This window comes from Vigna unguiculata, chromosome 1 (assembly GCF_004118075.2).
Source record: "Vigna unguiculata cultivar IT97K-499-35 chromosome 1, ASM411807v1, whole genome shotgun sequence".
Lineage (NCBI taxonomy): Eukaryota > Viridiplantae > Streptophyta > Magnoliopsida > Fabales > Fabaceae > Vigna > Vigna unguiculata.
In genome coordinates, this window is record NC_040279.1 from 39,748,905 (window position 1) to 39,761,973 (window position 13,069).

The 13,069-nt window shown below is 28.9% G+C and overlaps 1 protein-coding gene across 1 annotated transcript; it reads right to left on the minus strand.

Moving 5' to 3' along the window:
• Window positions 1–4,556, minus strand: LOC114177071 (coronatine-insensitive protein 1). Its single transcript, XM_028062306.1, has 3 exons — window positions 3,929–4,556; window positions 1,872–2,343; window positions 1–1,038 (listed from the first exon to the last, which is right to left on the minus strand). Exons 1-3 carry the CDS (start codon window positions 4,405–4,407, stop codon window positions 220–222), a joined length of 1,770 nt encoding a protein of 589 aa, XP_027918107.1. The 5' UTR covers window positions 4,408–4,556; the 3' UTR covers window positions 1–219.
• Window positions 4,557–13,069: the final 8,513 nt, after the last annotated feature.

A 13,069-nucleotide genomic window follows, 5' to 3' on the forward strand; every position in this document is an offset into this window, starting at 1 on the left:
TGAAAAAAAAAAACTACCCTGGCTTTTTATTCACAAAATTGAGAATGTTGAGTTTTAAAGGGAACCAACTGCGTTAGGGGAAGCGTTTCTGAATGACAACAGGCTTATTACAGGAGTAATGGTCTAAAATGAACTAGAAATAGAGTAAGAACATACATAGATAGAAGCACATATGAAAGTGGAGAAGAAAAAGAAAAGAAAAATGGTATATACAGAAGTCTAGGCGTCAACAACACGCGTGGCAGCTTCCAAAGGCACGACAGTATCTGGAAAATCTGATCTCTGGCCTGCAAGAGAATAATAGGCAAGAATATGAGCTGGATGTTCAACAACTACAGTCTCATCCTGATGGTTAGGCACCTTTCTAGAAGGAATCAACTCAATGTTCCAAAAGGGGCGAGCCATTGCCAAAAGATCATGCCCAGATGAAGATGCTCCATACCCTTGCACCCACAAGTACCTCAGAGAAGTTAATCGCGTTGCAGCCACAGCAAGTGCACGCTCACTGAAAAAAGAACACCCTCTCATTTCGAGTTTCTGAAGATTAGGACACCCATTTGAGAATTCCAAAAGCCCTGCATCAGACTCCCCCACATACCCCAGCAGCATCCATCGAACATTTGAACTGTACTGTCCTATGTAACCAAGACCTGCATCAGTCAAACCCCCCCGCCTCAGATACAGAGCAAATCTTTTCAGCTTCTCGCAGCCCCTCAGAAGAGCCCTCACTCCGTTGTCAAGTGGCAAATCAGTTATTTTCTTTTCATGATCAAGTAACACTAGGCGAAAATCGCATAGTTTTTTCAAGTGAGTTCCAATATGTTCCAGAGATGCATTTGTTATATCGGACACGTAAACAGCCATGTATTCAAGCTCTGAACAGCCCTGTGATAAGGCTATTAGCCCTCTATGAGACACGGTACCTTCTTCATCCTCCATTCCTTGATCATCATCACCCCTTTCAATCCTAAGCCTTTTTAGCCTCCTACAACAACGACCAAGAACTTCTAACCCTCTATCGCCAATTACATTCCTCGTCTGTCCATAAAGAAAGCTATCAACCATAAACGTTTCAAATGTAGTTCTGTTAAATTAAAAAATATTGTATATACTCCTCCATACTCAAATTTAAAAAAAAAAAAAATCATATATTATCATTCCTAGGAACGTAGTACCATGAATAAAAAAAGGGGTCTCCAGAAACAGAATCACAATTAAATGAAAGGTATTTTGGGGCTGGTATCATTATACAAAGTGAAATTAATTATGATTACTTATATTTGGACAATTGTGTGTGAGTGTGTGTATATATATTTTTTCATGCTGGAGTGTTTTAACAAATTTCCTTCAAAAGACAAATGAAAGTATATTATCAAACCCTTACATAAAACCTTCGATAGACACGAGGTTTAAATATGTTCTGGTTTTTATAAAATGAGTGTATTTTAATTTTAGTTTTAGTCTCTCTAAAATTTAAAATCATTCCTTAATTTATCTGGCACCCATATACGTTTTTGTTGAATCATGTCAATTGATTATTTCAAGTAATGACTATTGGTATAGTGATATAATTTCACTATAGGATGTCTTCAAGAAAATTTTCAAAATTTATGAAATACATACTACGTATCTATTCTAATATAAAGGTTAAACACTAATAATTTTGAAAAGGAGGGAAAATAAGAAAAGAAAGGAAGATTTTACAAAAAGATGAATATATATATATATATATATATATATATATATATATATATATATATATATATAAGAAACAAAATCAAAAACCGCTTGTATAGGAGTAAAAACGTGTTGAGCAAAGAGGAAAAGCGGTTAACTTGAAATCCTTGACAAGTACAAGTTGGGGAACTTACCTCAAGGACTTCCAGATTTGGACACTTTCGGATTAAGGTACAATGATCCTCCGTGTCCAGCATTGCATAGAGGAGATCCAATTTTTTTAGTACGCCTGCAAATAAGAACACTATGGGCAACTCATTCTTTCCAATATACGTTAAACCCAATCGACATAACTTTGCTGGTAATGATATAGCAGAGTAATTTTCTGGTTCCGCGTTGTAGGTGCCTCCACAAAACTCTTCTAGAGCAGAAGCATGCTTAAAGAAGTTCACAAGATCAAGTATTTCACAATCAGTAAGTTTCACAGACACTAAGTTCGGGCAATTTTTAGCCAGGAGTTCAAGGTCCTGATTCCTTATACAAGCAATGTCTGTCAGATAAAAATTCAGATCCTCAAGAACTGTATTATTCGAAGCAAGTTCGTGTAGCCATTCTCCGTCCTTCTCAACAATAGAACTTTCCTCCAGAAACAAAACTCTCAAATTCCTGCCACAGAAAAATTTACAGTCAGAGCCACCAAAATTTGATTAGCTGCAGGCATAAGTTCTAGCTTCCAATGAACAAGGTACATCGTACCAATGTACTTATAAATTGTAATATGCCTAGAATTTATTCCCTAAAACAAAGATGTCTGTTATCATGTAATTTTTATTCTAAGAAAACAAAATGAAAACTAAAAAAGTAATAAGATTCTTTCTCCTTTAAATGAAGCATAAAGTACAAGAATGGCAATACTTCAGTTTAAAAAGAAACGCATATACTAAGAGAAGAAGAAGACTCATATCTTCATCCTCTAAGTTACAGAAACTGATGACCACAGTTTTAGTCAATAAATATACGAACTCCATCCTCTTAACTTACTCCATAAATGACTAATCACCAGAAGAAATACAATCAATTTGAAGATTCGAAACTTCAGGAGAACGAAATTCAAACCATTTAATCATTTGAAACTGTTAGGAAAAATAAAAAGCTAGTAACCGACATTGAAACAAAAACGAAATTAAACCAGCTACCTCTTCCCCAGGATACACCAATAAATAATGAATGTAGCTAATACAAATTCGTACCTTTTCTTTCATCTTATCTTTCATTCAATTTCTTTCCTAAATATTTTTCTTCACATCATATCATTTTCCCTAACATCCTACATTTTTTATTTTCATTTTCTTTTTACCTCTTCTCTTTTTCCCCTCATACACTCATATAATGGGTATGTTGGTCATAAATTTAGGAATCCTCAACAGTTAACAGTAACTGATATCGTGACACAGAACAATTTATTACCCAATGTCATTAAAACAAAGCTTCTTGCCAGACAACTGGAACGGATACATAGCAATAAAAGCAGGGAGGATTAGCAAAACAAGTAAGAACACTTGGCGTTTCTGGTTAACCATTCAGGGCTCTGTGAATAGTAACTAAACAGTCATCATCACGCAAATTCGAATAAATAAAAAGCATCATCCACAGCTCTAACTACACACGAATCTTAGGTCAAAGAATCCAACTCCTCAACGAAGAATAACACACAACTGAACATATTCAAAGAAAAGGAACTCAAACTGCTAAACCACTTCAACAAAACATCAGTATCGGAACATTATATATGCAAATTTCAAGTCAATGAAATTTAATTACTGCATTTTTCATCACTATGTTTGGTATTAATCCAATGAATTTGACATGAACCTGCCAAAGCCATGTTATTTTTTGGTGCATGGAAAGAGATAAAAAAGGGATAGTTAACTTTCAAAGAAAATTAAATGATTTTAAACACAACAATAGTTAGGGCAACTAAGCTAGTCACTGTTAAACCCCTTCATCGATACATAACTTTCCAAATATCCGTCATAAATTAACCCTTTCGTGCAAACACAAACCAATTACTTACTAAATCTAAACAATTCACAGATAAATTTAAAAAGTTCTGTCCCCAAAGTTAACTCCATGGTTAACAAGAGAAAATCATATTTTGGTCATTAATTTTTATTACAGGATGCTTAATTAGGAAAGAAAGCAAACTAACAGAAGTAATAGCAGTTATAATAAAGGGAATTAAGTTAATTACTTGCAAAGGCGACCAATATGAAGAAGTCCATCTGTGGAGAAACCGGAGCACTTGTCAAGCTTGAGAGCGTGCAGCACGTGACCTCGGGAGCGAGAGAGGAGCAGAAGATCGGAATCAGTGACAATCATGCGGCGGAAGTGGAGGCTCTTCAGGCAATCAAAGTACTGAGAGATTTCCTCAACCCAGGGGGTGACGTGGCCTCCCCAATCCTCGGGAATCAGGTTGAACATTGCGGCGCGGGGTTTCCCCTTCAGTTTAAGTGACTCCAGATGCGGGAAGCGACGTCGGAGGCGTGCCGGCGTTGTGGTGTAGCAAAGGGCGATGGTGACGTGCTTCCGGGTGAGGGAGTCGAGCTCGTACCAGCGTCGACACACTTGAGAAACGGCGTCCCGGTCCTTAGGGTCATCGATGTAGGGTATGACGCAGTCGAGAACCACGTCGACCACACGTGTTTTCCGCACGTGTTTCTCCTCCGTCATGGGTTGCTATTGGATCGGAACCTGAGGAGTGAAGAGAAGAAAAAGAAAGATGGAGGAGGCGAGAGAGATGACGAGAGAGTGTATGTGTGTGTCTGAGAGCGAGAAAATGGTAGGGCCAATAAAAATGGAATGGGTGAAAGGACAAAACTTGTTGTGAGCTTATTACCTATATTTACGTGATGTGATGTAACACGTCACTGCTTCAAAGGTCTTTCTGTTATAACAATGTTTGATATTTTCATCTCTGGACGAGGAACACAGTTTCCGGTTACCGTGTGAGTGGCTGTGTGTGACGTGTGTTGTCTTGAAGCAAGAGAGCTGTAATAAATGGTGCGCATAAAAACAAATAAATATGTAAAAAATGATTATATAATAGAAAAAAGAGGTTCAGAAAAGACAAATAAATGAAAAATGATAATGTTTGAAATTGTTTAGTACGATGGAACAAATTAAATTAAGGAATAAATTTAGGAACAAATTAATTTAAGGAATAGATTTTTTTATCATGATTTGTGAATCAAGTAAGATAATGGATTTACATTTGAATTTTATTCACTTCTTGACATACTGTGATTTACTGATTAAGATTATTTTTATAGATGATATATATATATATATATACTAAAATAAATACTTCATATAAAAGAAATTGTGAGACTTCAAATTAAAAAAATTATCTTTTTTATTTTTATTAAAAGTCAATTTTTTTTTTGTTTTTCTCTTTATCCGTATTGGAATGGATAGTTTCCTTAGTCACATGTGTATTGCATTTCTCTCTCCCTTTCCTACATAATTTTAATATGTAAAACAACATGTATTCACATTTTTTATGTTATACTAACCGTTTTCTTTGTTAAGGTTTCATGAAATTATACAAATCCTATTAGAATTATAATGTAAGAATAAGAATGACAAATTATATGAGATGACTTTGGCACATGTTAATACCTCAACAACATCTACTAAATTATCTCACATGATCAATGACTATTTTCGAACTATTTTTGAAGAGTATTATAGGAAAGTAGTTGGTCCTCACCTAGTTAACTTGTCCAATAAAAATAATACAAATAGGTACACATTTTAAGGTGAAATATTAGGTTCCTATAAAAACTATATTTATAAAACTTAATCCTTTTTTATAAAAATCTTTATAAAAAGAATTTTAATTCGTATAAAATTATTTTTTTATATATAAAAATTAATGGTTAGCATTCTTTGAAATCAAGTCCTAAAACTAGGATAAAATGTCCCATAATATAAAATCCGTAGAAATTTTTATTCGGGACATAATACAAACATAAAATATTTATAGAACATTTTTACATTAAGTGTTTTATAAATATAAATAAATAAGTGTTTTCATGTCATTCTTGGATTGAATGTACTTGAATGGTTTCCATCTTTTAAAACACTTTGCACCTTTATTTCAATGATCTTACCTACTTTATTGATTATATATTTATTACATATTTATATTGATGAGACTTATAACATATCTATTATATATGTTCTATAGGCAAGTGAAATTTTAAGGTTGTTACATCATATATTTACTTATATATCCTAGATAAGAGTATACATTGGGTTTTTAATAAAATAAAAAATAATCAAACAAAATAAATAAATAATTAGTTGAGACTTAATATTGTGTAATATTTGAACAAAACACTTAATCTTGTAAAAATCTTCTTTTCCTTTATTGCTATGCTCATTTAAAACAGTACCATAAGAAATTATAAACTTTTTATAATTAATTAATTTCATATAACTTTGTATAGTAAAAAATAAACAATAAAAACATGTTTGAAAAAAATGATTAAAAAATTATTTCTACTATTTAACTTTTGTCACGTTCAAAATAAATCAGGTGTAACACCAAAACGTATAGGTATAAATAAAATGCAACCTCATCGTAGTAATTGAAATCTTGTTAGGTCGAACAAAAAAACAGATAAAATTTCAAAAAACTATGATATTTAAGTATCTTATTTGATCTGAAAGTATATATTTGATTGTATTTAATACTTTTGGAGTAAGAAAATAAGTTAGGATTACAATGAAATAGTACTTTTCTAAATAATTTTTTTCATATAAATAAGTCAATACTAACGAAATTATATAAATAATAGGCGTAAAGATTAATACTTTAATAGTTTAATCTTATATAGTAAAAAATATAGGTTAGAAGAGATACAAATTATTAACATGATATTTGGTGGTAGATATTGTATATCATATTACTAATAATAATAAAGATAAAGATTGACATTTTTTTTTTCTTTCAAAATATACTTTTTAGAGTTTATAATTAATATATATATATATATATATTTAATTATAAATCTATAACTAATTACAATTATCTTGTTTATATAATTTGGGATATACACAATATAATTTAAAAAAAAAAAAGATTACCTCATACTCATACCGTTATGATTAGATGAAGAGTTAACTGAAGAATCTAACATATATTGATAAAGTAATATTATTTGAATTGTATTTTCATCCAAAATTGCTAAAAGTTATTTCAAGTTAGATGATTTATGGCTCATGTGGGTATGTAAAATTTAATTTACCATGTATGAGGGAAGATAGATGTTCCAAATTTTATCTAAATAAATTTTTCAAGTTGTACTACAATTGATGAAGAAAGATATTCCTAATATAGAAGATGTGATGATGGTAAATTTGTTGGAAAAAATGGAATTAACTAAGATTGAGACAATTATCTCTCTTTTAAAGTGAATATTAGTGGAGTCGCTCAAGTAGTGAAGTGGTTGTGGGCATGTAATTTTGAAATGTGTGGAATCATAGAACTTCCGTATTAAGGTTTAAGCAATAATATGATCTTTCAATAATTGTTAAAGCAATGACTAGCGATGTTGAAACTTATTGAGTTATACAATAAGTGATATTTGTCAAGTGTTATAATGATGATTAATTAACTATCAGACATTATGTGAGTATTAAGTCAATCATATGTAAAACCATTTTTTTATCTAGAGTTATATTACTAAAGTAAAGTTGCTTAAGCAATAAAGTCTTCGTCGTTGTCGTTTTAAGGAAGTAAAATCATTAAAGTTGAATGAATACGTCAAACGTGTCTATATAACAATAAAACAATAAGGGTGGTGGTAATGAGGAATATGTGATGTTATATGTTTATATGCGTCAACGATGTTTAAATGTGTGTATAGTATGATTATTTATGACGATGAAATACATGCATATGTAAACATTGTATTTTCTAGGGTCAAATATGATTTTAGTCCCTTAACTTTCGGTAAATTTTGGAATTAGTCTATTTCAAAATTTTGAACTAATTTAATTATTGATTTTTCAAAATACATAAATTTAGTCATTTTAATCAAATTTTAATCGTAAATCTCACATTAATTTATCGCGTTTTGTGATGGATTATATACACGAACAGTTAAAAGAAAGAAAACAAAATAAACTCGGAAATTTGCATGATGAGACAGAAAGAATAGTTGAGAAAAGAGACGACATTGATTTTTAAGCAGACTTTTGGTGTTTGAGTTAGAGGAACGATTTAACCCTGTGTAATAAGAGGAATTTTTGAGCAATAATAATAATCATCATCTAGAAGGTGACACTGTTATTTTGAAAAGCACGTTAAGTTTACTTCAACTTTAAGAAGATGGAGATTACGGGCAGTGGCACCGTGTTTGGCAATAATGCAACTTAACCCGCCGCACCTAATTAAACCATTATTTTATGAAATCAAACGTAAATTTGGGGCTCTAACCATTGAATTTTGCTCTAAAGGATCTATCATCGCAAGTAGATCGTACTTTATCATAAATAAATTATATATTTCCATACCAATCAATAATGGAGAATATATTTCTTGTCCATAAGGCATTTCTAATTCATCTTTTGACATTTTAAATCTACTTTACATAAACTATTTTTTTTCTTTTGGAATCTAATTTAAAGTATAATCTTTTGTTGCATCTCAGGGTCCACTATACAACACGACTCAGCGGTTTGTCAGCTAGATCCTCTATACCCTAATTTTTTTTTGGATTATTACTTTATCAAAAATATTACACACTATCAATATAAAATAATTTTATATTTTTCTTAATTGTAAATCACGAATATATACTGAACTTACTTTAAGAAAATGCGCGTAATAGTTTATAGTTACTTAGCTGTAAAATTATTTTTCTTGTATCATCGTTAAACTCTTCGTTTTGTTAATTATTGCCACTCCAATTTGTTTATTTTATTTTATTTTTGTGGCGAAAGATATTTATAATTTAAATGAGGGCAAGTTGGTGTTTGACAGATCATTATAAAAACTTGAGCATATTAAATAGATTTGTTACTGTCATGTAGCTCTTGGTTTTTTTCTTGGTGGTTGGCTTCTATTTTGCAAGTACATAAGGGAAGAAACTCTAGCTAGATAAGACATTATTTTCACATTCTGAGCATGTCTTTATATAATAATGGCAAATGCAAGTTTGGATTTCCTTTGGTTAATACATATTTTGTGCCAACTTGTATACTATATTCTAGTTTTTGAATTTGTTCTTATTTCTAGAAAAAATATTTAGAGGTTTAGAGCATCTATCGATTTTTATAAAAGTTTTAAGTGAAATTTGATATTTAGTCGTTATGTTTTAATTAAATTCACTTTCTAAATAAACGAATTAGAAAATTAAGATTTTTTAAATTTAAAATTATTAATTTGGGAAAATTTTACCATGAACTTAGTAGTTAAAATAGTGAAATGTGTAGTCAAAATACATATAAGCCCAATATTAACACATGCATCCTGAGTTAAATAAAAAATACACTCAAAAGTTTCAAGTTGGAAATTTTTAACACAATTTTTTTTCCAAACTTTAATAAAAAGTTGGTGATTAAAATTTAAAAAGAAAGAGATATAGTCTTCTTGCACCAATTATATTAAATATTTATCTTTAACATATCAAATTGCATTCTAGATAATGTTTCATTTATTTACTTGACACTTTATATTTCAAATCTCAGTTTAAAATCTCAATTAATACATACAAAAATTTAACGATGTTGAGTTAAAAAGATTATATTTATCTATTTTAAAAGCTTAAAAATCAAAATATTTCAAAAAAATTTAGCTAAACAAATTTTAATTTCTGCTTCCAAGTTTCTGAAATACAAACATATTTAACTCATTGTTTTACTATAGTTGTATGTATGGGATAGGACCGAGATTATGTGATCCTTACATATGAATATCATACAAGCCAAGTTAAATGCGTCATTAAGATAATTAGATGATCAAACACTCACATTAAGATAACCTAATCAGACTTAGCTTATTTGGTGCGGAAAAATCCATAAAAGTTTAAGAGGTTGTCCTGTTTAAGATTTCACTCCATTAGTACTATATCTACTGTTCCTGTAAAATTTATAATTTGAGCATTGCGCGACTTAAGTACGAACTAAATATTAATCTTAAATACCAAATAAAAAGGTGAAAGTCATGGGAAATTTTCACAATATTGTTGAAGAGTCAAAATACTGTAATTATAGAAGTTAAAGAAAAAACTAATCTTTATTTTCACGTTCGTAATAATTCTCAAAACGCGACATCTTTTTATGGAGAAATTTGAATGCAGTTTGTAATATAATACATCAACTTATTATTTAATGTATCATGTATGTTGAATATTCGTATTCAACAATAATTAAAGTTAAAAGCACGAATTTTTATTTTTTATTAATTTAATAAAAAAAACAAATGTTGTATCATTCATTCAGCATGCAAACTCATGAAGAAAAAAAGAGAAGATGCAGATTTATTTATAGAAGGTTCATTTGAATAAATTTAGTTAAAAACTCCCAACATAATTTTGGTAGAGTTTTCCTCTTTTATAATTTGGAAAAACATGTTAATGTGTTTTAAAAAATAATATATTTAACTACAACAACAAAGAGTTGAACATATTTTAATGAAAACATTTTAAAGAAATATAATCAAACTGTCTTGAAACGACTTATTAAAGACTATTTTAATATTAATTTTGTCAATAATATCTTATCAATGTAAATTTGTCTGAATCATTAACTAATTAGATAACTAACATATTATTTTTAACGTGATTATTTAGCAAGCCAATCACATTTTTAAATGCAATAGTCCAAAATTAAGTGCCTTTTTTTTTATTAGTTGAAAAATCTGCCAACTGTTTATACGCACCAAAAGAAGAGAGTTCCTTGATCCATCATTGTCAACAGAGTTACAACTATCTCATCTAATTTTCTAAATATTACATACTTGATAGATTCACATCATTTAATTGATCCAATATAAGAAGTAAATTTTCGTTGTTCATAACGATTTTATCCTATTAAAATAATATATTTTTCTTGAAAAAGTAAAATTAAAAAATAAAATAAAAGCATAGCATGTTGGAAAACCAAGATAATTAAACTGGTGACAGTTTGAAAGTGGAAGACATGAGTTCCGTGGATGACGAGCTTCTTCCACAAAGAACACTGAAATGATTTTTTTTATAATAATATTTTGATTATTTTTAATTTATTATTTAATTAATTTTAAATGATTATATTATATTATTAAAAATAATGCATTAACCAACTCCATGTGGGACACCCCATGGGAACAATTGGACAAAGACCTCACTAGTGTATGAGTGGTCCTCCACCTAAGACACCAAAGCACCACTTTTTATATATACCTATGTGTCTCGATAACAATTACCTTTATCTTTTAACCCATTAGGGACGTGTTTGGACACCGATTAGATTAACCCAATGTCCGTTCAGTGAGATGAAAGAAATGATAATCACTTTCGTACATAAACGTGAGTTTGGGGCCATGAAAAAGTAAACGCATTAATTACAGGACATCGGAACTTGTCTCATATTTTATTCAGGTTTCTTACATACAAGGGTTTCCACTTCACTATCCAACCTCTATAGTAAGAGTTTGTGCTTTTCTCTTATAATTTGTCTTTTTTTTTTTATTTCTTTTAACTTTAACTTTAAAAATTTGCTATATAATAAGGTTTTTATTTATTTATAAATAATATATTTGTTTTATTTTTAATCGATGTTGATGTTTTATATATAGTAATTTTATCGATGCATTATATATAATAAATTTATCATATTTTTCATCGATGTGTCATATATCCTAAATTTGCTATATAATGTAGATCTTTAACACACTTGCTTCTAAATAATTTTGATATTATATTAAAAATTTGACTTTAAACATAAAGTATAAATTAGTTTACAAAATATATATATATATATATATATATGATAAATTTATCATATTTATAATTTAAGTTGACATCCAACAAATATATTTTAAGTGCGTAATTATATATTTGTAGATGTTCTAGCAAGAGATACAATAAAAACAAAAATCTGGTTAGAATAAAACTCTAATTCTATATTAAAGAGCAAATTTTAAACGTAATTTTCTTTTTTTAAGATGATGTTTACTTTTAGTTATATATATATATATATATATATATATATATATATATATATATATATATATATATATATATATATATATATATATATATATATATATATATATATATATATATATATATATATATATATATTATATATATTATATATATATATATATATATATATATATATATATATATATATATATTTGCGGTTTCTACACTGGATGATTGAATCCGGGGGCATTCCATCAAGGTTTTGCACTTTAAATATCTAAATTAAATGGGATTTCATTTCACCATTAACTTCTCATCCACTTAAACTATTCCTTCTATCATGACTAGAGTCAAATGATATGGCTACGTACTATTGCTGATTTTGAAGAAAAAGGTTTATTTATTATACTAATTCGTTTAGTTTGATTATTCCTCTTGGATATAGTCAAATTTTAATTTTAGAATGAAACAATTTTTGTCTCATTATTATCTCTGCCTCACTATCCAAACACTACAAAACAACCAAATTTAATTCAATTACTCTCAAGTTTCCAACATTATTAATTCTCAACATGACCTAATTCGTAGAGGTACAACTATTTGAATTGATATATAGTAACAGTAAAACCCATTTTTAAGTTCAATTAGGTTGATCAATTATGATGAGTTAATTTTATTAATTGGGTCCAATGTTTAAATAGATGCGAATTAAACAGGATAAGCTATAAAACGTTAGTCTTTTTAAAATAAAATAAAATAAAAATAAGTTAAACTTCAATAAAAAAATATAGATTGTTATTTTATTTCAGTATAATAGAATACAACGTGTAATAGTAAATATAAAGTAGAGTCCATATATAAACTTGAAAATGAACGTCAATAACGTTTAAAATATTAGATTTATTGTTTATGATTTTACTAATGGTATGAACAAACAAATAGGCACAAAGTAACAACATGATCTGAGCTAATAAAAATTCTAGTCAAACTATAAGTGTAAAGTAAAGTAAACCATCCTGCGGAATAAGTATTTACTCTATAAACGTTTGAAGTTTTCAATATATTAATTGTTTATTCATTTAGTTCCAGCAACGAATAATTCATAATTATATCATTATTTGAGAACTGTATTCTATGAGACATTAAACTAATCCTTTCACCACCAACTTGGTGCTGAAACAGTTATTAATTTA